Consider the following 26,586-nt stretch of genomic DNA (forward strand, 5'->3'; position numbering starts at 1 on the left):
TGATTCATAGGCACCTGGAGTGGGGATCAAGGGGCAGGGCCCATTCGTGTGCTGGCTGTTCTTTTATTTATTTATTTGGCATATGTTGTGCAATCTTTTATATGTGCCATTCTCCTTTTACAAGAAATGGTGATATCCAGATATTTTAAATGCTTGCCAAAGACCAGGAAGCTGTTCAAGAGTCAAGCTGGGGCTTAAACCCAACTTTCACTATTTGAAGACAGTTCTTTCTGTCTGCCACATGTTTTATTTAGCACAGTTCTCAGTAGGAGACACTACTGGGAAAATCTTGGTGCCTCATCTCATTGGTTTGGTTTTGTTTTTGTGGTACTGGTAATTGAACCCGGGGGTACTTTGCCACTGAGCCACATCCCCAACCCATTGTAATTTTTATTTTGAGACAGGATCTCAATAAGTTGCCCAGGCTAGCCTTGAACTTGCAATCCGTCTGGCTTGGCCTCCCATGTTGTTGCTGGGATTATAGGCGTGCACCACTACTCCTGGACTCGTGCCTTATCTTAAATGTTCCCTTTAATTTGAGACATTTTCTTCCTTATTTTGTGCCCATCTTTGCCGAAAGGAAGTTAGGAAAAAAATTTTTTTTGTTAACCTGAAAAGCATATTTTTAAAATTTTTATCATTATAGTAGTAACAGAAAAATGATCAGAAAATAGTGAAAAACATTTTCAAAAAATGACCTCAAATTTCAAGGCATAAGAAAAAATATGATCATTTTGGGATTTTCTTTATTGGTTTGGTTTTCCTGTATGTGTAGTTGCTATATCTATCTACTTTCATTATTTATTTTTTCTGTGCTGGGGATTGAACCCAGGGGTGCATTCCAAGCCTTTGCAATTTTTTAAATTTTGAGACAGGGTTTGCTATGTTGCCTAGGCTGGTCTTGGACTTGAGATCCTCCTGCCTCAGCCTCCCAAATAGCTGGTATTATAGTCTGCACAATTACACCTGACTTGTATCTGTCTACTTTAATGCATTTCATAATTGTTATAGCCTCCATTCTTTGATTAATGGTATATATGCGTATAGCTTTTGCTTTTTTTTTTTTTTTTTTTTTTTTTTTTTTTTGCCTACTGCATTTTAAATGTGTAGGATTATTCCCTTGGAGTCAGTACTCTGGAAGCAGGATTGGTGTGTCAAAGAGTATCCAGTATTTATAACCACAATCATTTCCTTGAATATTAGACTAGGAATGATTTTTTAATCTTTTATGTCTTCATATTATACCATTTTATATTGTAGTCATGGGGTATGATGTAAAGGAACTGTCCTGTTTCTGTAATTTTCATTTCTCAAGTGGTTTTTCCTTCTTTACCAGCTTAGTTTTTAATCTGTTGACCACCCCAAGTCCCTTCAAGCATCCTAGCTGGATAAAGGTCATGGATTCTGCTGTAGATGTTTAAAAGCAAACTCTGGGGAAAATACAGCTTGCAGTCGAACTATTCCTGCCTGTCTCAGCAAGATGTGTCCCCAGGGTCTAGCTCAGCATATAGGAGATATTAAATATCTGTAGAATGAATAAGCACTAAGTAACTGAATTTTGGGGAGGATCGAAATTTGGGTAAGAATTAGTCTGTGTAGCTCTGGATTGCTGTGTTTCTCTTTTACCATGAAAAAGTCATGGAGGAATTGGTTCCTATTTCCTCTCTGGTTTTTCCATCCAACAAGATAGGCTCATTTCACCTTTTAGTTACCATGTCCTTACCATGCAGGATTAATTCTTACATTATATGCAGAATAAGGATCTCATGTTTGCTTGAGAATGCACAGCCTAGAATGCAGAAGTGTGGGCTTTGATGGCAAGGGTCCAAGTCTAAGTTCTGCTGTTGGGAACTGAGTGGGCAGCTTCCCTAACCACCTAGAGCAGTGGTCACTTCATGTTAAGTGGTGCTGAGAAGCCCAGCCTTGCATGGGTGTTGAGAGGAAGACAGATGTAAGCAGGGTGTTTCCCAGAGCATCTGGCAGGGCTCAATAAATAGCAGCATTGCTGAAACATGAAATATTATTATAGACCATTTTATTTTATCTTTTAAAATCTGGGTCATCTGCATCAATTACTATTCCATGAGATTTTCTTGCTCTTTCTTTTTTTTTCTAGCACAACATACGGGTGTATCTAAGTGCAAACAAGATGCTTCTGTGTAGATAATTCCATCACAGAACTTGTTCATTAAGCCAGGTTGAAAGTAGTTCATTTTTTGCTGGATATATTGTCTCTTAATATATTTTTTCCTTAATTTCAAAAGCAGTATAAGCTTGGTGCAAAAAGAGAAAAAGGTTGAAAACACAGAAAAACACAGAGAAAAAGACTCTAGCCGTTTCCTTTACTAAAGGTAAACATCACTGTCATTTTATGTGTACCTTTCAGGTGTTCTAGAGAGAGAGACTCCATTGGTACAAACAAAAAGATTGTATATATTATCTATGCTCATAAGGAATATGCTTTTTTCCCAAAAATCTTTAAATCACACATAGTCTGCAAACCTGAAATTAATGCTTTCATTCTGTAGATTTTTTTAGAGTGTCCATCGGTATTCTTTGTTATGTATTTTTCTATGATGTTTTCTAGTGTATGTCCCATATCCTATGCTAAACTTAATATGCTAAGTACCTCTCATACTACTCCTTGATCTTCATTGTTATCAGTTTCAATGGCTGCATAATAGTCCCTCGTTTGAAATTATAGGAGGTCCTACACTGGAAAGCAGATGAATGGAAACTCCACGGGCTCTGGAGTTAGAAAGTGCTGCTTCTACTATTGCCCCAGCCTCTCTCTAGTTCTAAAACTTTGTAGGCCAATGTCTCATTTTGGCCTGTATCATTTGTGAAATGGTTGCCCGGACACTTCTTTCATAGTTTTGCCGTGAACATTAAATTAAATCACGTAAATCAGTCCCATTCCTGCAAGCCCTGGGCATCACTTTAAGCCACTCTCTACTTCCCTGGCATTGACCAGTTTCCTGATTGGCTGGTTCTTCCCTCAACAGTTAGCTAAAGAGAGCAGTTTCACAGTTCAGTGCTACATTATTCTTCAGGTTAATACTGAGGAGATAAAACCACTGAGTGAACCAGCACAGCCTTTTCGGGGATTCTCATAGAGGATTTTCGTCTTGCATTCTGAAATTGTCATGTCATTTGCAAAGTCTCCCACAACGGCTGTCATACCATACGATGGGCCAGTTGCACCACCCTCTAGCTGGTAATGCATGTTGTAAAAATTTCACTGTCAAGTGAATGTAACAATTATTTTAGGAATAATTGTATTTTTTGTTGCTAAAGAAAAATAGGATTTTGACACAACTTCTCCCTCCCCCATGGGCTCTCTGTATATGTAACCACCAGTCTCCTTTTTATTAACAAAAAAATTTCCAATGGTTTGGGGAAATAGGCACAGAGAAGTTGTAAGTTTGTGCAGGGAAGCTTTGCTGGACTGAGATATGCTTGCCTCCGAGCTACAGCTGGCCGGTGTCAGCTCCCAGCCGGCACTTGCTCTTTGCTTTCTTTTCTGATCTGGTGGAGTGGCTGGTAGGATGGTGCTGAGGATCAGCCATCTGGAGCCAGGGAGGAATTACCGCGGAGGGTCACCCTGGGGGCTGTGTCATCCTCCCCCTACACACACCCTGCAACCTCTGCATTTTCCCCGAAGAAATAGAGGGTTGGATTTCACAGTAACGTGACCCAGAGATGAAAACTGCTGCTGAGACTGAAACCTTCGGGTGACATCTGGGGAAGAGAGAAGCACCCTGCCCGCCGTAGGACTGTAAACCCAGGGCCACAGAGGCTGGGAGGGCATCAGTTCCAAGGCAGGCCATCCTGCTGTCCCCGGCACTGTGGTCACTGGGGATTCGGTGGAGGATGGCACAGGAAGATCATTAAACAACTATGATCAGGTTGGTAGCATCCTAAAGCTTACTTGTGTTTGTTCTGCAGTGAGCTCTGGATCAATGGAGCAATTTTACTTTTTGTTACTCTATTGATGAAGGGGAATGCAATTTTTTAAAATGTCATAGATATGCAAATGAAATGGCAGTGTCCTTTCAAAGAGACAGAAATGCTCCTCTCAAATGTGAGAATGCCACCGTTTTGAACTGATAAACAGTATTTGTCTTCCATTGTACATACTTTTTTTGATGGGGAAGAGAGAAAACACACATGCACACACATGCGCATACACACACATGGATGCACTCGCATACACACACACACACACACACACACACACACACACGGCCAAAGTCAGGACTTAACAGAATTAAAGCCACTTTCATATCACCTCTCCATTGCTGTGCATTTGTAGAGTAAAATAGTTGATAGAGAAGTTTATTCCAATCATTGTATATGATTTAGTAAATTCTGTCCTAGAAGAAAAGGTGAGGATGACATCAAGACAGAACATTTTCAGAGACTGACAGACAAAGGAGGTGTCTTTCAAGGTCTGCTTGAATAGCACACTGAGCTATCGCAATAAGTGACATGATTCCTATAGTCAACAGTTACCCTATTATATTTGGAGAATTCTGTTTCCTTATTGCCCTCAAAATCATGAAAGATTAAAGAGTGATTTCTATAGTCAGAATAATTTGTTCTCCTAAAACAAGAATTGTGGAAATGGTATTTAGAGACTGAGTTATTGGCAACTATACTCATCTCTATTTGAAATGGCTGACTAAATGGAACATAAATATGGAAGTATTTATTTATAAATGAGATGCTAAATTGACAGTGATTATCAAGGACAAAATGATAATCTGGTTGTACAGGTTTTAAAATACTTCTTCACATAATGAACTTTAATTTACTCCACATCCAGCACATTGAAGTATCAGGATATAGCCAAGGCAAGCATTTATTATCAACCAAGAATAGTGCACTTCTACACCCAGAGTGTATTGTAAATGTTTCTTGTATTCTCGACTAACTTATGTACTATGTCCATAACTCTAGCCATTTGCTACATTAAAATCTACATATAGATTTTTCTCTCACTGGTTCATACTTCTGACTATACTAAAATCAAACAAGGAGCACCACTAAAAAATGAACCATGCCCTTGGTTCATCCTTCTCTATCTTTGCTTAAGTAAGTACTTGGTTAAATATATTAGTTTGCATTAAAAGCAAGTGGGAATCCCATTTGTAGTTCTCTGTGTGTATGTTTGAAAATTTAATTGCTACATAGGAAAACAGTGACATGAATTATAATAAAACAAAAAAGGGAATTTTTTAAAAATCTGAAACTAAACTATTCTAATGTTTAGTTTACTGTTATTTTCCTTGTGGTTTTTGCTACTTATTTGGAACATTAATGTCTCATTGAAATAGAATCAGTCTGGGAGGTTTATATGCTTTAATATGAATTTTAAATCTGCATGAGGAATATATTTAGAACTGTGATGTGCTATGGCATAAAAGAATCTATTGGACAAATTGATGAGTAAGTACAAATAACTAAATTTAAATAAGTGTAAAAACCTGAATAATCTCGAATAGTATAAATCCATTCCCCAGGGTTTAAAGTTTAAATCAAAAATAACCAATTCTCAGATACAAAACTAGAATTTTGGGGGGAAAATTTCTATGAAATTATATTCCTCCAAGGAAAGAAGATGTCTGACATTGGTAAGGAGCAGTTTCTGCCCTTTTTTGTAATATATTTATGCATTATTTAGCTTTATCAATGAGGATGTGTTTGTTTTTACCTGTGTGATTTCTTAGTTTTCAATAAAGCAGTGTTATGATTCCACTGTAAATAATTTGGAAAATTAAGAAGAAAAGTCTTTCCTAATTTTGTTCCTAATTCCCCACAGCCCATCTTTAATGCTTACTGTTAGAATTTGGGCGGGGGTCGGGGGGGCGTTGGTTTGGTTTGGTTTGCTAACCATTCTCTTCACAATTTCTTAAAATTAAATGAGATTGGCCGCACAGATTAAATGCATGCACATTAACTGGTATTTTCCCCATTGTGTCCTTCCAACAATTTGATTAGACTAGAGCCCCAGCTCAAAGGATCAATGAGTGTGGCCGTGTGGTGTCCAGACAATTTAAGAAAGTCAGATTTAAAACCAAAAAAACACAACATTGAACAATGTAAAGAGAACTGAGCAAGTTGCAGATTCATATTATGTCATTTACTCCACATACATGGGCAATATTTTTAAATCGCTCTTGTAATTTCACATGCACCATGTGATCTGCATGTGACCTGAATCCCACCTTCACAATGTCCCTTCACTTGAGCTTCACTTGTATTTATTTTCTTAAACCAAACAGAAGAGATTAGTTTGTACCTACTCTCCCATGTGCATGCACACACACGCACATACACTTGCTTTTTACTAAATAAGGAGAATATTTGTTTAATTCCGAAAGATGAGTCATGACATAATTAAGTGCCCCCTTCTGATGGAGGATGCTGTGATGATTCTACCTCCTTCTCGCCTCTGCTAATGGCCTCTCTCCCTCTGGTCTGCTCTCAGATGTCTCAGGGTCTCTGACCATAAATAATTTATGGGGATTGTCCGAGCATGTTGGAAAGCAAAACTGCTTCATGCACATGTATTACCACTTCACACTAAGCCTTCTCCTGGTTCCTCTTTCCAAAAATTCCCAGCCAAAGAAACTGGTAATCTCCACACAGACCCTGTAACCCTCCCCTGGCATTTGAGGAATAACCCCAATTGTCTGGTGACCATCCATTTTCATGGATTTTCAGGACAATTCCCTAGGAACTAGTGCAAACCACGGCTTTGGGAATTGTTAAGATCCTGGCGAGAAGGACTTTTTCCTCTGTAAGCAGCATGGCTCTGCCTTCCTCCAGAGCTGGATTTCTGGGTCCGTAGTGGAGCTCATTCTGTATGTCATATGGCAGGTCTTATTTAGGATATGATATTATGACTCACCTTTCCTCCAAATATGGTAATGTGAAAAATTTCAAAAACATTGTAAAGAATGCAACCAGTTACATATGTAATAAGAGTTGCAATGCATTCCACTGTTATATATAAATAATAAATAAAAAAGATTGGTGGGAAAAAAAAAAGAAAAGAAAGTCAGGTGATGTGACACTAAAGGGGTGGCTAAGGAAGGATTATACTACGATGATAGATCAGAGAAAACCTCTGGGAAGAAACAACATTTGAGCTGAGATCTGAATAACCAAAAGTTCCTGAGGAAAGCACCCCAGAGAGAGGTAACACCAACTGAGACACAGAAGGGGACCAGATGCAAGGAAGGTAGGCAGGGGACTTCTTTGGGGACTTGGTATGAGTTTGGATATTCCTCTATGGGTAATGACCGACTTCCCGGGATTTTAACTGGAGGACTGATACAATCTGATGTGTTTTAAAACAATGGCTCTAGGATTCCACTTTAAGTTTTGATGGAGAAAATCGAGAGACCAACCATCCTGCTAAGAACAATATATAAAAACTCGGGAATGGGGAGGGAGGCAAGTTCATGAAGACATCAGAGGGATCACAGCAATGAGAATTTGAGGAACCAAAAAATACAGAAAGAAGGGAAACAATGAGGTGCGCTAAAGAGTTAATATGGTCCTGGATCAAAGACTGGACAAATTAGAACAGAATAAAGAATCAAGAAACAGAGCCACAGGAAAATCGTCATTTGTACATTAATTTAGCTGCCACTGCATTGCAGTGGATCAACAGGGGAGTCTTTTTAAAAAATGGTGGTGGGTTTACTGAATATCTACATAATGAAAAAACTAACCTTGATCACTCCACCAAATTCATTCCCAAGTAGTTACATTTCCTAAATGTAAAATGAGACATAAAAGAGACTCATGATATAGGAAAAGTAATAAATTGAACTTTATTAAAATTAGGACATTTGGGAGACCAAAACTTTAAAAGAATGAAGTTGAAAACTGAAAGAAAAAAAAAAAAAAAAGAATGGAAGCAGAGTACACAGATCTGCCCCACCTAGCACACCATAAACATGTTCTACAATTGCTGTCCCACATGTTTGCAATCTCATTTTTAGTGCATTTCAAAGTAGGTTCAAGTTTCTGTGTAATTCAACCTTATATACTTATTATTGACTAATGTTTGATATTTTTATAGTTGTTTTGGTGTAAGACGTATGTGAAGTGAAATGCACCAAACTTAAATGGACTTTTTGACAAGTTTTGACAAGAAAAGCACCTGTGCATGCGATGCAAACTCCACCAAGACTTGGGGCCATCGACCCTGAAGATGTACTTATAATGTATGTCTCCTAATAAATGTCACTGCCTACCCTGCCCACAAGAACCATTCTTCTGGGGGTTTTTCCCCCCAACCTAGATTAGAACAGAATGTAAATGGCATCACTTTCATGCATGGTTTTTCACTCAGCACTATGGTTTCGAGATTCCTGTCAGCCATTTCCTCCTTATTGTGGAATAGTTACTGTACCACATTTGTTGAATCCATTCTCCTATAGATGGACACTTGGGCTATTTACAATTTGGAAATATTATGGCTGAAATTGCTCTGAACATTCTTGTATAACTTTTGGTGTATATTTATAAATATCTAAGGATGGCATTGATGGCTCAGAGGGTAAGTATATATTTAGTTTTTTTTAAAACCACCAGACCTGTTTCCAAAGTGGTGGTAACGTTTTACATTCTAATCAATAAAACATGAGCATTCTGATTGTTCCATATCCTTATCAATACTGTCAGTCTTTTTAAAAATTTAACCATTCTGGTGGGAGTATCATTGTATCACATTATAGTTTTAATTTGTGTTTCCCTGATGACTAACAATATTGAGCTCTTTGAATATCTTCCACCATTCATATCTTTGCCCATTTTTAATTGGCTTGTTTTTCTTTTTATTGAGTTGTAGGAGTTTTTATACGGTAGATACCATTCCTTTTCAGACATACATTTTATAGGTATTTTATTCCAGTCGGTAATTCACCTATTCATCTCTAAGTGGTACCTTTAGATCAGCTGATGTTTTAATTTTGATGAAGAATAATTCAACAATTTTCCTTTCATGGTGGTGGTTTTCTGTGATCTATTGTGTTAGTCATTTTTTCTTCACTATAGTAAAGTAACTGACACAGGCAATTGATGAAAAAAGGTTTTGCTCACGGTTTCAGAGATGTACCTCCCTGCATCAGGTCAGGTATGTTAAGAACCTCCTGGTGAATGACAGATGGTGGAGTGCATACAGAATCAGACAAGCGATCACATCTTGGACTTAATGAGAACTACCAGGGGTCGCATAGGAATGACCCTCTTCACACCCTCAATGACCTGAGGAGCTCCCAAGCATCCCAAACCTTTAAAGCCTCCACCACCTTGCAGTGGTGACATCCTGGGGAACCAACCTTTAATCACAGTGGACACTTGGGGAACACTCAAACCACACCCAAACCAAAGCACCTATCCAGGAAACTATTTCCTCTCAAATCATGTTCTCCTATGTGCTTTTCTAGGAGCTTTGTAACTTTAGCCATTAGATGTAGCCACTATCCATCTCAAACTAATTTTTATGTATGGTGAAAACAGGGGACAGGGATCTTTTTGTTCAAAGAGGATGTTCAGTTATACCAGCACCATCTGTTGAAAAGATGTTGCTCTTCCCATTGTACTACTTTGGTACCCCAGTTGAAAATCAATTGCATGTTCAAGGATGGGTCAATTTCTTAACTCTCTTTTCTATCCATGAAGCTATTAGTTTATGCTAGTACCACACGGTCTTGATTACCATAGTTTTACAGTAAGCCTTGAAACCAGGTACTGTAAATTCTCTAATCTTTCTTCTTTTTCAAGACTGCTTTGAATATTCTGGGTTATTCAAATTTCCATATGAATTTGAGAATCAGATTGTCAATTTTTGCACCAAAAAAAAGCCTAATGGAATTAATGTTAGGTATAAATTAAGGCTATAGATGAAATCATGGAGAATTGACATCTTAACATTCTTCTAATCCACAAACATTGGAAGTCTTCCCATTTATATAGGTCTTGCTTAATTCTTCTCAGCAATATTTCCTGACTTTTGCTAAATTTATTTCTAAGCTTGTCATTTTTCTGGTGCATTAAGCAGTTTTCCATCACTCTAATAAAATACCCAAGACAAAAAATTCATAAAGAGAAAAGCATTATTTTGTTTCAAAGTTTTGGAGTTGTCAGTCCATAATTGAATGGTCTATTGTTTGGGGCCTATGGCAAGGCAGCATATCATGGAGGGAGCACATGGTAAAGCAAAACCTTACCTTATAGCCAAAAAGCAAAGAGATAGCAAGGAAGAGATGTTTCCCCAAATCCCCTAAAAGAACATGTTTCTGATTACCTAAAGAGCTCCCACTAGGTCCCCCCTGCTAAAGGCTCCACCACTCTAAGTAGCACCAGTGTCTGAACCAAGCCTTTAACAAAGGGCTTTGGGAGACCTTTAAAATCCTAGTTTAGCATATTCTTCTCTAAATAAATTAAATTTTTTTTCTAATTTTCCAAATGCTAGCTGCTACTATGTGATTTACTTTTGTGATGCATGTGTTTGGAAGTCAACTCAGTATTTACATTAGAAAGAAAAAGACAAGATAAAGCCTGTTTTATTCATCTCTTCAATGAGACAGCAATACGATGGAACTGATTACCCCCAGCTCAGTTTGTCTCTTCCTGGCTTTGCAAACTTGGCCCAAAATTAATAGAATAGAATTCTCTTCCTATTTCTGCTCCCACTCAACACAATCAGAATTTGAGTCCTCATTCTGTAGAGTTTTTCCTGGAACATCTATAGAGAGAAAGCTTTAACTCTGGTTCCCTGACCTGGTTCACTGACCTGTTGAGAAATCTGGTAAAAGCCTTGAATTTTTTCATGAGAGAAAACTGCACACACACACACACACACACACACACACACACACACACAGAGAGAGAGAGAGAATTTTGTGTACATTATGAGTTATCTGGGGAACTTCTGAAGTTTAATTGTCATCCTTTGTGGTCCCATAGACACCTAATTATGAACCTCTGTTCTAGAGTGGGACATTGATCAGGGGAGGGGCCCTACTTTCTGTGTCTTCAGCACCCAGCAGGGTTTTAACAGTGTCCCAGCTGCTCAGTTAGTGTCCACGTTCACCAAATGTCCCGGCGGCACTGAAGCTTTCTTGGAGACTGGTCTCTCCTCCCAAGCAGCAGTAGGTGCTCAGTTGGCCTGGAGCAGCCCAGTACCTTCCTCCCTCAGGGTCCACTGTTAGAAAACAGGAATGCTTCACTGAAGAACCACAGTTCAGTTCAGAGTGACAGAACCAGGTGGCATCTTAGGGACATCCTGGGCCAGTCATACCCATGGTCTGATCACATTCGGAGGCTCTGAGTTTCAGGGAATTGTCCAAGATCATAGTGTGCCCTATTTGTTCAGGGGCAGGAGTGAAGTGAGTGCTGCAGATCCTAAGTCCTGTGCCTCTGTGGGGTTTTCTAGCCAGGGAGGAGGGGCTGGGGAAAGTCTATAGATTTCCACACCCTCAGAATGACACAGCAAGGGGGGCAGTTTGTCTGGCCCACCTGCTCTCCTCCCAAAGCCCCTGCTCCTCCCCTGCTGTCTGTGAAGTCAGCCAGCAGCCCCACACCAGGCAGCTTCCCCTGGGTTCTGGAGTGGCTCCAGGTGGCAGACTCACAGGGCAGAATCCCCAGAGCTGTGCTCAACTGCCTGGTGAGCAGACAGCCTGGCTTCGGCACCAGCCCCAGAAAGTCTCTTCCTGAAGGGCGGCAGGTCCCTAGTGTGACGAAGTTTGGTGACGACAGCACTTCAGGGCAATCCTTTCTCTTCCTGCAGCCCCCAGAATTATGTCACGGGCAGCACATCCCTCTGCTGTCATCTCCAGTCACTCTTGAGCATACTGGCAGTGACAGTGACACAGTGTGTGTGCTTCCTCCCATGCAGGTGCCGGGGATATGGGCAGCAAGCTGTCTGCAACAGGCGGGGACTCCACAGCACGGTCCCCCAGGACAGAAGACATTCACACCGCATACAAGAAGGGAGACCTCAGCAGGGCCCACCACCTGCTCAAGGAGGCTTATGAAGAGAGCACATCCCAGCTGGAAAAGGTAGGAGGGATTTGCACCCCCAGGGCCACCACTGCAGTCCTGGGTTGGCTGAGGGTTACTGCTAAGATTCATTCCTCATTGACATCTGTGTGTGGGGGGGGGGGGGCGGTGGGTGCTGGGGATTGAACCTAGGGCTTTGGGCATGCTAGGCCAGCGCTCTACCAATTGAGCTACATCCCCAGCCCATAATTGGCATGATCGTCATGGGGATTTTTTTTTTTTTATTGTGTCCTGAAAATATCTCATTTTGCTAGTGGGTACCATTCCTTCTAAGTCAACTTCTTCAGGGTCTGTCATCACAGAAGCAGACCCCTTGCCACCTTTCATTTTTTGGTTGTAAATGATTTTTTTATTTATATGAGACAGTGGAATGCATTACAATTCATATTACATGTATAGAGCACATTTTTTTCATACCCCGGGTTGTATACAAAGTATATTCACACCAATTCGTGGCTTCATACATGCACTTTGGATAATGATGTTCTTTCGGTGTCAGACCTTTAAGAGACATGGGTGAGGTAATTACATGTAAAGAATAAAATACCATCTGTGAATTTAACCGACTATATTCTTTTACACTTTTTTCCATTATAAAAATAGCACACAAGCTCAAAAAAAGAAAATTTAGAAAAGCTGTAAAAGTAAGGAAAAAAGAATAAAAATGTAACCATGCTTCTAGTACAAACAATCCCACTTAACAGTTTTTGTGTATTTTTCTTCCAGCTTGCTGATCTGAGCATATGTTGTTATTTCTAATATAAATAGTTATATTATAAATATGGTTTTGCATGTACTTCTTATTCTTAGATAATATGTCAAAATTTTTCTGCGTGACTATAAATTCCTTATGTCACCTTTGATGGCTGTGTGATATTCCATCTGGTAGAGAGACCATAATTTACCCAGCTGCTTCTCTCGTTTAGATATTTGGATTATTTCTAATTTTTTACTACTACAAAAGAATACTGTGTTGAATGTTTTTGCCTAATTCTTTTCTTATTGTAAAATTATTTTCTTAGCATAGATTTGTAGGAATTGAGAATGTATTGTAGTGGGGCAGGTCGCTCAGAAAACACACCAAGTCCCAGTTTTGTCCAAATTGAAGAGTCTTTATTTAGCCGGCCCAACTGTGACTGCCCCTTGCAGGACCCATAACTGTCTCTGCTAGGAACAGCCCTGAGCCTGAGCATTTTGGGATATTTAAAGACAAAAGCCACTTCCAGGTTGTCATTGCTGCAAGCAAACAGGTACAGAAGCTGAATTGGACAGGTAATGAGACTATGCAATGGGTACATTGGTATTTCCCACAGGACTTTACAGATTGGCATAAGTAGAAGGGAAATGGGTCAAAATAACCCTAGTTCATTACAAGTTGGAGAATGGTTACTAATGGCTGAACAATCAATCTCTAACAAGGTACATTGACCAAGAAAAATGGAAACCAAAGAGAACAATTTTACATTGTATAAGAATTGCTGTTTTGTGTTACCAAGTATGCTATGCTAGGTAACTATTAATGGGTACAGAGGCAGGGTTTTCCTGTGGGAGAAGCATTTCTTACATGATTCAGAGTCTCAGGGTACAACATGCTTGAGAATTAAGGGGAGGGCATTTGCAATCCCTCTGACTATGAATTCACAGTGTGTTTGGGAAGGGCCCCCATTCTGTATGGGCCCATGGCCTAACTGTTCCATCCACAGGAGGAGATGGCTACATAAACATCACTGTGCCCCAGCCATAGAAAACCATGTGGCACTCCAACAAAACAAAATAAGAATGTTGAGGTTTTCTTTTTACCTTACACTTACAGAAGCTGGTAACCCAGAAGCACAAACTCATACAGGCAATGCCCAAGGAAAACCTACTGTCTTGAGCCAAAAAACAGGCAAGGGGCAAGCAGAAAATTTATAGGCAATAACCAACCTACATACACAGGAATACTTGCAACCCCAGCCCTACCTCTCATCTGCAAGGCCAGGTGAACAGCCTAGACTTTCACCTTTGCCAGTAGGTAACAACCTTTCCCAATCTAACCTACCTCCAGGGTGTCTGGGAAGGAGCTGGGATATTGATCCCTTCCAGGTGGTAACAAATCTCCCCTGTCAGCGGAGACCATGTGGGAAACCTGGACTTCCATCTTCTCCTGACTTATCTGGCAGTAAGGAGACACTCCTCCTCCTCCAAGCCAGCAAGGAATTATAGCAAGCCTAATGATGATCCCAAAGTCCAACCTTTGCCCAGCAATAATAAGGAGTCCCTCCCCCTGGGTGTTAACCAATTCTAGTATAGTAATGAGGTGGCACCCTTGTTGACACACCAGAGCAGTTAGTAGAGTCTATATTGAAGTCAAATAAGATTCAGAGTCTTAAAATATACCTCCCCAAATTCTCTGATTCTAATAAAAAAAAGACAGAAAAATTCATATGAGGAACCATAAAAATTTCAAACTCAATGAAAAAAGACACAAACATACACCAACAGCAAGATGACTCAGAAGTTAGAAATATCTGACAAGGATTCTAAAGCAGACATCATAAAAAATGCTTCCAAATTATGAGCACACATAAATGAAAAAAATAGAAAATCGCAGAAAAGGGATGTTTTGGCAAAAAAAAATGAAGATACCAGTAGAACAAAATGGAAATTTTAGAACTTAAAAATATTATGGCTGAAGTTTAAAAAAAAATGGATGGTCTCAATTCTAGAACAGAGAAGATAAAGGAAAGAAATAGTAAACTTTGAAGGTAGAACAATGGAAATTACCCAAATAGAAAAAAAAAAAAACAGAAAGGGAAAGAGAAAAATAGGCTGAAAATAAATGAGTAGATCCGATAGCTAATATTCATGTCATCAAAGTCCAAGAAGGAGAGTATAAAGAAGGCAGGACTGAAAGAGTACTGAGAACTTCCGAAAAATGGCCAAAAGAAGGTAAATTTTAAAAACAGATATAAGAGGCTGAATGAATCCCAAACAGAATAAATCTAATGAAATCCATTCCTAACATAGCATAGTCAAAATTAAGAAAACAAAGCAAGCAAAAATCGAGAAGCAGCCAGAGAGATATATTGACCACAGGAAAAAAAAAACATTTCAGGTGACAGTGAATTCTTGATCAGAGACCAAAAGACAAGAAGAAAGTGGCACATTTTTCAAGTGCTGAAAGGAAAAAAAAAAAAAAGGTCAACTCAGAATGGCATATATCAGAGAACATAGCCTTCAGGAATGAAGGGAAAATACAGACATTCTGGAATAATGGAAAACTAAGAGGATTAATTTCCAGACACTCTACCCTAAATGAATGTCTAAAGGAAATTTTCTAGACCCAGAGACAATGACAAAAAGAGGAAGCTTAGAATACCCAGAGAGAAGAAGGAATATGGAAACAGCAAAAATATAGGTAAATGAAATAAATTTTCAATTTGAAAAGTGAAGCAGAAACCATAACACTGCCTAACATAGTTCTTAATATATAGAAAGAAAATGTTTAAGATGAGAATTATTTTATAAATGAAGAAGGGTCAAGTGATACAAAGAGGTAAGGTTTTTATGCTCCATTCAAAATGGTAAAATGTTGAAAACAGTAGATTTTGATAAGTTATGTATCTATGATATAATGTATATCTATGTATTATATGTATCATATAATATGTAATGTGTACAAATACTAAAAAAAACTATGCAGGGAGATATGCTCAAAACACTATATATTAATCAAAATGAAATTCAAAAATTTGTAAGGAATTCACAGGAAGACAGGAAATGAAAACAGAAAAATGAAGCAGAGCCCAAATAGAAAACAATCAAGCAAAATAACATGGTACGAGAATTATAAAACTTGAGAAGCAAAATAAATAAATAAACAAACAAACAAACAACATGGTACACTTAAACCTTAACATCTAAATATTATATTAAACACAAATGGTCAAAATACATGAACTTAAAGACAGAGTTTACTAGAATTGATTTAAAAAAGCATAAGCAATTGTATACTGTCTGTAAAGAAAAAAAACTCATTTAAAATACAATGATATATGTAGGTTGAAAGAAGAAGGATGGGAAAAGATATACTATGAAAACATTAATCAAAAGTAAGTAAGAGGGGCTATAATATAGTGATACCAGAAAAGTAGGTATCAGAGCAAGAAAAATTACCACGGACACATCGGGTTATAATGATAAAGGACTTGATCCACCAAGAAAGCATAGCAGTCTTAAATGCATATGCACCAAATGACAGAGCTACCAAAATTATGAAACAAAAGCTGATATAACTGAAAGGAGAACTAAATAAGTTCACAATTGTAGTTAGGGACTTGAGGTTTTGACACTGTCTCTCTCTCTCTCTCTCTCTCTAAACAATTGATAGAACAGTTAAACAGGAAATCATCCAGAATACAGAACAACACTATCAACCAACAGAATCTAACTGACATTTATAAAACATTCCATTCAATAGCAGTAGATACACACTCTTTTCAAATGTCCACATATTATATATCAAGATAAACCAATAACCTTGGCTATGAAACAAATTTAAACAACAAATTTAAAATAATTGAAATCAGACAGAATGTGTTCTCCAACTTCAGTGGAATCTAAATAGAAATCAATAACAAAAAGACAATGGGACGATCTCCAAGGACAGGAAACTAATCACATACTTTAAAAGAATCTTTGGGTCAAAGAGAAAGTTTCAAAGGAAATTTAAAACAAAATAACTGAATGAAAATGAAAATACAAGAGAAAAGAGACAATCACCAATAATAAAGAAGGAAACAGGAAATATGACTACAGATCCTGGAGGCGTTGGAAGGATAATAGAGGAACACTATGAATAACTCTATACACATAAATTTGGCAACTTGGATAAAATGGACAAATCTTTCAAAAGTAGACACTACCACAACTTAATTAATATGAAACACATAATTTGAAGAATTCTTTAACCATTAAGGAAATTCAATTTGTAATTTTAAACCTTCTAAAAAATAAATCTATAGCTCAGAAGATTTCACTGTAGAATCCTCCATATAGTCTCTTCCAGAAAATAGGAGGGAATACATTCCAACATTTCTATGAAGCCAATATTACCAGAATCCCCAAACTAGACAAAGACAGTATAAAAGTGACCCCCCCCTCCAAAAAAATAAAAAGAAAAGAAAGAAAGAAAAAGAGCACTCTCTAGTCTCCATCATGAATATAGATGCAAAAACTCAGCAGTAAATGAAAAGAATCATACACACCATGACCAAAGAGGCTTATTCCAGGGATATAAGACTGATTCTATATTTAATAATCAGCATAATCCTCCATATTAATAGACCAAAGACGAATATTTGCTTTACTACATCAGTTTATGTAGAAAAGCCATTTGAAAAATTCAATACCCATTTGTGACTTAAAAATTCTCAGAAAATTAGAAATAAAGGGGAACTTCCTTCATCTAAAATCTACAAAATACCTACAACTAATACCATACCTGATGGTGGTCTTAGTCTGTGTTCTATTACTATTAACAAAATACCCACAATTGGGTAATTTATAAGGAAGAGAGGTTTTGATCTCATGGTTCTGGAGTCTCGCAAGATTCTCTTGCTGCATCATAAAAATGACAGAAAAGCAAAGAACAGGCAGATGCATGTGGAGGAGATTGAAACACAAGAGGCAAGTCCGCCCAATAACAACTTGGTCTTCTCAGAACATACACACTCCCTTGATAAAGGCATCAATTCCTCTCAGTGACCTAATCACCTCTTAAAAGGCACGACCTCCCAGCACCACCACAATGGCAAGCAAGATTCTATAGGAGTTTTGGAGGGGACAAACCATATTTGAACCATAGCAATGGTGAAGGACCTCTTTCCCCCTAAGATCAGGAACAAGGCAAGGATGTCCGCTCTCAGTACAGTACCCCAAGTTCCATTCAAGAATAGTTATAACTATATTCAATAAGATACTATTCCGTGTACTACTGGAAGTCCTAGCCAGTACAATAAGGCAAGGAAATGAAATACATCTGACAGGGAAAAAACTAAAAATGTCCTCTATTTGCAGAGGATGACCTATATAGAAAATGTGTGAATGAAGCAATCCATAGAAGAAAAAGTTGATAAATCAGATGATTCAAAATTAGAAACTTTTGCTGTGAAAAAATTCTCTGTTATGAGGATAAAAAGACAAACTGTAGACGGGGAGAAAATATTTGCTAACTATACACCTGACAAAGTTCTCATATCTAGAAAATATAAAGAATTTTAAAAACTTTAACATTGAAAAGCAAAAAAAAAAAAAAAAAAAAAAAATCCAGTTTGGGAATGAATGAATTCGTGAAGAAATGTTTGTTTTAACAGGGTATATAGGGAGCAAATAAGCACATGAAAAGCTGTTCAATATCCTTAACCATTAGGGAAATGCAAATTAAGACCATGATGAGAAATCACTGTGAACCCATTGTAATGACTAAATAGTGAAAAAAAAAAAATCTGGTGGGAATACAAAGAAACTATCTCTCATACATGGCTGGTGAGAATGTCAAGCGATGAAGACACTCCAGAAGTGGTTTAGTAGTACATTAAAAAAAACTAGAAGCACACTTACATTATGAGCCAGCAATTGAACTGAACATTTATTCTGGAGAAGTGAAACTTAAGTACCCACAAAAATGAGTGCACGGTTGTTTGTGCCAACTTTATTTGTAATAGTCACAAACTAGATGTAATCAAAAACTCTCAGTTGATAAGGGGTTAAACATATCAGAGTCCTACTAAGCAATATAAAGATACTTATGGAAATGTACAGCAACTCAGTCGGTCTCCGGACATTATGCAGAGTGGAAGGTAAGCCAGCCTCCCAAGGTCATGTTCTATATGATTCCACTTTTAATTCCACAGAATGACAGAGATGGAAGAGAGATTAGTGGTTGCCTGGAACTCAGGGTGTGGAGAGGACCATGGTTGAGACTCAAAAGGTTTAGCGGGAGGAAGATTCCCATGGTAAAGGAAAGTTCCATGTCGGGATTGTGGTGGTGACACAGGTCTACACGTGTGACATAGTGTCAGAGTTGTGTACACAGGTCTTACTAAAATGGTCTTACCAGTCTTGATGATGGTAAGATGTTACCATTGGGGAAAACCAAATGAAGGCTAATCAGATCCTCATGTACTGTTTTTTGCAACATCCCATGAATTTTTAGTTATTTAACAGTGAAAAGAAAAAGTAAAAACAAGTGAAATATAATTCCACTTTCATAGATTTTAAAAACTCACAAAAACGAATGCTTGGTGTGGGAAGTCAGGACGGTGGTTCCTCCTGTTAGGGCAGTGACAGGACACAAACACAGTGGTCCTTCTGGGCTCAGGGCACTATTCTGCTCCTTGGTCTGGGACCAGTCACACGGGTGCCATCAAGTGGGAGTTCATGAAACTGATCACTTCTAATTTTTTTCACTCTTCTAGGTTATGTAATAAACTGATAAAAAAGTTATAATGAGTTAGATAAAAAGAACATTTGGTTTTGCACAGACTACCTGTGAGTGTGTATGGATAAACATGTCCTGGGAGGCTTGTGAGAGAGCTTTCCTTTGCAGAGGGGCGTTAGTTGATGGAGCTATAGAAAGTCATCTATTTTTTTATTTTTTACTAAATTAAAATAAATACATACTCCAGAGCCTCTGGGCTGTCTCCAGCCAGAGAATCAGCTCCAGCCCCTCCCACCTTCTGGATCCCTCTTGACCTTGGGCTGGCTCAGTGAGATCTACCAGCTCTTGAGGATGGAGCTTTTAAGCCTATAACCGACTGGAGTCTAGACGGCTGTTAGTTGTATTAGTCGTTTAATCAATCACCGTGGTTTTTCTCCATAATGCAAGTGCTTTCCTGGAATGGCAGGGCTAATGGGCCCAACCCTGGGCACAGCAACAGGCAGTAGGTTTTTCTTTTCTGATCATATTAAATACACAACTCTCTACTGTCCTCCAAATCATTCCATCCCTGAAAATGTCCCCTATCCCACTTGTCATCTCTCATTGCAACCCATTCATTCCACTAACTGAAACTGAACTGTCCTCCAAATCCCTCTTCTTCCAGGGAGTCTTGGGTGGAATGAAGGGAACATGGGCTTTGGAGCTGCACAGGCAGCAATTCAATTTGAGGTAGGGGTAGGGGGATCTGATCATAAAACCTGACCATGGACAAGTTTTCATTTCCTCATCTACAAGATGATAAATACAGGTAACAACATTGCATGACTGGTATGAGGATCAGAGTGATCATATGAAGTACTCTGTGCTGCATCTGGAATGTGGTCAGAGCTTGACAAATATCAGTTCCCTTCCCCGGCTTCCATTTGCCCATTTCTGCCCATCTCACCCTAACATGAACTCCAGACCCCTGGTTTTCTTTTTTTTTTTTTTTTTTTTTTTTGCAGTGCTGGAGATCACACTGAGTCTCCCACCTGCAAGGCATGTGCTCTACCACTGAGCTACATCCCCTACCCCAAGACACTTATTTTCTAAACTGTTCAGCAAATAACATGTGCTTGTTGGTGGTTCTTTTATGCACATTCCTGCCTTGAACTTAACTTTAAATTTTTGGAAGCCAGAAGTCACCCCTGCCATCCTCTCTGCTTAGCAGTGCCTCTTACTCACAGCAGGTCCTCCATAATTGTTCTGATGCCGCTGGTTGTCTCATTCCACCTTGGGTTCCGTACATGCCTCCTTGACGAGGCTAATGGTCAAGTCCATAGGAAGCAGCCACATTCCAGGAGGACGTAAAGGTTCAGTAGTGCAGTCACACACTTCACATATGTATCCAGCCTGCACCTGAGCAGCCTTTCTGCCCACCCAGGGAGCCTGTGAAAAGTCAGGGCCATGTTTACATTAGTCTATAACAGCCACTTCTGGGCTCTGTGAACTTGAGCAAGATATGAAACCTCTGGGGACCTCCATTCCCTGTCCATGTATTAACATTCTTCCTGCCTCAATACAGTTTTTACCTATCAAAATGGCTGGGATGAAGTAGGGACTTAGGCTCATGTCCAGTTTCCACCCTATTCCCTTTTCCTCTGGACTAGCAACCAAGAATCCCACTGTGTGGGGGGCTGGGGTTGTAGCTCAGTGGTAGAGCGCTCACCTAGCCTGTGCGAGGCCCTGGGTTCGATCCTCAGCACCACATAAAAATAAATAAATAAAATAAAGGCATTATGTGCAACTACAACTAAAAAATAAATATTCTTTAAAAAAGAATCCCACTGTGTATTCCCAAATGATCTTTGTCCTTTGGTTCAGATCTGTGGCATGCCCTCACCTGTCTCATTCATTTTACGAATGCCTTGCAAAATGGTCCTTCACAGAGCTTGTCTTTTTGTAAGGTACAATCAACCTGAATCAGTTGGCAGTTGAGCCCTGGGTCTGTGCTGAGAGGGAACACTCTTATGCTCCCTGTGCTTATGGAGCAGATAGTTGAGAGCAGTACTGTCCAGTAGAAATAGAATGCGAATCACATATGCATTAACAAATTTTCTAAGCCACAATGAGGAAGTAAAGGGAAATAGAAGAAATGGTAATAACATTATTTCATTTAACCTGAATACAGGCAGTCTCTAATTTTCAAAGACTGACAGTGAGTTTTGGAGTTTGCAATAGTGTGAAGATCATTTGTATTCTGTGAAAGTTGTACTTGAATTTTGAATTTTTCTCTTTTCTCAGGCTAGTGATATGCGGTTCCATCCTCTCTTGTGATTTAGGCAGCAGTGGTGAGCTAAGCTCTCAGTTAGCTGCAGGGTCAGGCGGGGAAACAGCTGGCACTGGACAGTGTGTTGCATTGCTAAGCTAGGGTGCTTGGTAGGTTAAATGGGTTCAGTGCATTTTCAGTTTACAATAAGTTTATTGGGAACATAAGCTCATCATAAGTCAATGAACAACTATACGTAGATTAAAAATCATTCTTTCAGGGTTGGGGCTGTAGCTCAGTGGTAGAGTGCTTGCCTTGCAGGTGCAAGGCCCTGGGTTCAATCCTCAGCACCACATAAAAATAAATAAACAAGTAAAGATATTGTGTCCATCTACAACTAAAAAAAATTAATCATTATTTCAATATGTAATCAACATAAAATTATTAATGAGCTGGTTTACTCTTTTGCACTAGGTTTTTGAAGTCCCAGGTGAATTTCCACTGTCCTCCTCTCACTTCCGACAGCCATATTTCCAGCTGCACGGCTGCTCATGGCAGGCATTGTCATCCTGGGCAAAGAGGCCACAGTCTTGCCCACAGGCTTGGTGAAGCACTCCAAGCTGATTCACTTGGCAATCCCAAACACAGCAGGTCTCACTGAAGCACTATTATGTTTTGACCAGGGTCAGCTTCTGAGCATCTCAGCAGCCCATGGGGATCTGGAGATGGTCCGGTATCTACTCTCCGAGAAACAGGTGGAGCTGCCAACGGAACCCACCGATGACAACCCAGCTGTGGTGGCGGCACATTTTGGGCACACTGAAGTTGTACATGAATTGCTTGAGTCCTTAGCAGGTAAATCACAGCACGTGAGCTCCTTACCACCTCTCAGGGGACCCTCTTACATTTCAACCAGGAATTCTCATCTCTTCATGCTTTCACCAATAAGGAGATGAGTAAATCTGGGGCATCCGACTGACAATCTAAGTGAAACTGCCTGGTAACCACAGCACCAATCCCGTGTCTCACTCCCATTGACTCATGGGGAAATAATAAAGACTATAGATAATAAAGCTTGGGTTTTTTTTTTTATTTAATAAACTATCTTTTTAGAGCAGCCTTAGGATTACAGAAAAATTTATAGTACAAGTTTCAATATTTCCTCCTACACAGTTTCCCCATTTTATATTAATCTGCTATATTTGTTGCAATTAATAATCTAACATCAAGGGCTAGGGTTGTGAGTCAGCAGTAGAGCATTTGTCTAACACATGTGAGGCCCTGGGTTCAATGCCCAGCACCACAAAAAAAATAAATAAATAAAATAAAGGTATTGTGTCCAACTACAACTAAAAAATAAATATTAAAAAATAATAGTAATAATCTAACATCAAAACATTATTATTTGTTCCCAAATTGTAGGCTCTCTATTCACCTCACTGATTGTTTCTTTTGCCGAGAAGAAGCTTTTTAGTTTGAATCCATCCCATTTATTGATTCTTGATATTAATGTTAGATAAGGTACTAGTCTCTAGGATATATAAAGAACTCAAAAATCTTAACACCAAGAAGACAAATAGCCCAATCAATAAATGGGCCAAGGAACTGAATAGACACTTCTCAGAAAGATGAGAAGTGATATACAATCAATCGATAAATATATGAAAAAATGTTCAACATCTCTAGCAATTAGAGAAATGCAATTCAAAACTAAGATTTCATCTCACTCCAGTCAGAATGGAGCTATTAAGAATACAAACAACAATAAGTGTTAGCAAGGATGTTGGGGGAAAGGTACACTTATCATACATTGCTGGTGGGACTGCAAATTGCTGCAACCATTCTGGAAAGCAGTATTGCAATTCCTTGTAAAACTGGGAATGGATCCACCATTTGACCCAGCTATCCCTCTCCTCAGTCTATACACAAAGGTCTTAAAAACAGCATACTACAGGGACACAGCCACATCAATGTTTATAGCAGCACAATTCACAATAACTAAACTGTGGAATCAACCTAGATGCCCTTCAGTAAATGAATGGATAAAGAAAATGTGGTACATACATACAATGGAATATTATTCAGCTTTAAAAGAGAATGAAATCATGGCATTTGCAGGTAAATGGATGGAGTTGGAGAAAATAATGCTAAGTGAAGTTAGCCAATCCCCCAAAAAACAAATGCCGAATGTTTTCTGAGATTTAAGGATGCTGATTCATAATGTGGTGGGGGGGAGGATGGGAGGATTAGATGAACTCTAGATAGGGCAAAGGGGGGGAGAGAAAAGCAGGGGACATGGGGGTAGGAAAGATGGTAGAATGAGATGGACATCATTACCCTAAGTACATGTATGAAGACACGAACGGTGTGACTCTACTTTGTGTACAACCAGATATGAAAAATTGTACTCTGTATGTGTAATATGAGTTATAATGCATTCTGCTATCATATAGAACAAATTAAAATTTTAAAAAATGAAAAAAAAATATTATTAAAGTCTATAGCTAACACTAGGGTTTATTCGTAGACTATGAGTTTTTACAAATATGTAATGACATCTCTCCACCATTACTTTATCATATAGAATAGTTTCACAGCCCCAAATATCCTGTTCTTCATTTGTTCCTTTCTCCCCCTTCCCCCCAACCCTTGAAAACCACTGGTTTATTTTATTTTATTTTTTAATTTTAATTTTTTGGTACCAGGGATTGAACCCCAGGGCCACTTAACCACTGAGCCACATCCCCAGCCCTTTTTTTATATTTTATTGAGACAGAGTCTCATTAAGTTGCTTAGGACCTCACTAAGTTATTGAGGCTGGCTTTGAACTTGCACTCCTCCTGCCTCAGCCTCCCAAACTACTGGGATTATGGGCATCTACCACTCATCTTTTTACTGTCCCCATAGTTTTGCCTTTTCTAGAGTGTCATGTGATTGGAATCATCAGTAGACAGCCTTTTCAGATCAGTTTCTTTGACCTAGTGATATGCACCTAAGTTTCCTCCGTGTCTTTTCATAACTTCATAGCTCCTTCAGTGACTAATATTCCATTATATGGATGTACCATGCTATTTTGCATTTGTGATTCTCCCTCTGGTAAACTCAGGGTATCCTAGTCTCCTATAATTTCTTATGGTGACATTGACTCAGTAATTATCAACAAGTTCAGACTGGCATCACTACCGCTAAAGGTTGAAACAGGAGCCTTGGCACCCTGTAGGAGCCAAAAGATGGCGTTCTCTTCAGGGATTCCCAGGATGGGCCCTGTTCTAGCCCCAAAGAATCTATACCAACTGACTCCACCACTTAATCACACAGCTCATATTTATTAAATATTTGCCAAGTACTGAGCACCCTTTGAACTTCAGAGCCATGGAGATTTTCTTTTTAAGTTATTCTAGTTCTTTAATAGCTCCTGGCCAAGCAGAGGATATTGAGATAGAAAGGAAGAAGGCTCTGTGTGCTTTGTGGGAATTCCCAAGCTAGAAGAAGAAGGCAGCCATGGTCAGGAGTTAAGTAGGACCCAAGATAAGAGGTTTCTAGAGGCAAAGGAGTTTGAGGGGTGGGGTGAAGAGAGTGTCCTTTGAAGCATATCATAATGTAGTTTCTGGTTGCTAGCCATCAGGGAGGAGGAAGGGTGGAGACCAAAATGGGGTGCTCTCTGAGTGTGGAATTTAGGACTCAGAGAATACAAGTAGGGGGTTTGTGTGGTTAATAGAACACTCTGTTTTTTTACAAAGCAGAATTGAAGTCTCGACTCTGCCCTTTTACCAACTCCAGGACCTTCAACAAATTCCCAACCTCTCTGAGCTTTGGTTTCCTCACCTGCCACCTGAGATTGACACACCTACATCTCAAAAGATGTTAGCATCACACTTACTGTATTTGTCTTACTTAGATATCCCTGCAGTAAATGGATTAAGGAGTACTTGTTTTCTGATAATATGCCTTGAATCATTTATTCTCATTAGCAACAAAAGAAGGTGTTAGCACCAACAAACATTCAGTTAGCACCACCAACAGCCCAAGCACTGTGCCAGATGCCTTATGGGGTGAATTCCAATTCCTGCCATCCTCCTCTCCATTTGCTGGTCAATGTCCTATCATGGAGGGGAAGGCTGCCCTCTCCATGCCTGGGGACACTTTGAACTTTAAGAACCTTACACCTCTGAAAGAGAAAATGTCATGATGCTGCTGGGGAGTTTCAGAAGATGAGGTCATTTCTCCATGGCAACTTGGTCCAGAAGATACTGTGCTATTTTGAACATGAAGATGTTGTCATTCTTCAGCCCACACTGTCCCTGTTCTTCAATGTGCTACAGTTATTTCATCCTGGAATTAAGTAGGCGGTTCTTTCAGGGAGTAATTCTAAATCATTTAGCCTGCAGAGTTAGATCTAACTTCTTTTGTCAAAGCTTTTTTAAGAAAATTATTACTCACTGCAGAAAATTTGAAAGAGCAGAGCATTGTTAGTACTCTAACAATGTGATAATGTAACATAATGAATTAGATTTACTGATTCAGGCACTCTGTGAACATTATACTATATAATTCTCTATTAAGCTTTAGACAATGAGTGTTATTATACCCATTTTACTTCTGGGTGAACTGAGGCAGAGAGGTTAAGGAATTTGTTCAAAATGACATGCCTAAAATAGTTTAACCCTAAACTGCCTGTCTCCAGAGCTTGATTCCCATTTGTTAGCTACTGTAGGAGCAAAGTCAAGATGGGGATGAGGTCAAGGGTCCAGGTAAAGTTCAGAATCCTACTACCCAGAGAGAATACCACAATACTGGAGAAGTTTATTCTATTCTTAATTTCCAAATATAC

The 26,586-nt window shown here is 39.0% G+C and overlaps 1 protein-coding gene across 1 annotated transcript in view; it reads left to right on the forward strand.

The window, feature by feature from the left end:
- Positions 1 to 26,586, forward strand: part of Lrrk1 (leucine rich repeat kinase 1) — a 153,309-nt gene that overhangs the window by 44,353 nt on the left and 82,370 nt on the right. The window contains exons 3-4 of the mRNA XM_076851422.2: positions 11,921 to 12,084; positions 22,439 to 22,610. Of these exons, the coding sequence (XP_076707537.2) occupies positions 11,921 to 12,084; positions 22,439 to 22,610 (336 nt within the window). The remainder of the gene's footprint in view (positions 1 to 11,920; positions 12,085 to 22,438; positions 22,611 to 26,586) is intronic.

Source organism: Callospermophilus lateralis, chromosome 3, assembly GCF_048772815.1.
Source record: "Callospermophilus lateralis isolate mCalLat2 chromosome 3, mCalLat2.hap1, whole genome shotgun sequence".
NCBI classification, from domain to species: domain Eukaryota; kingdom Metazoa; phylum Chordata; class Mammalia; order Rodentia; family Sciuridae; genus Callospermophilus; species Callospermophilus lateralis.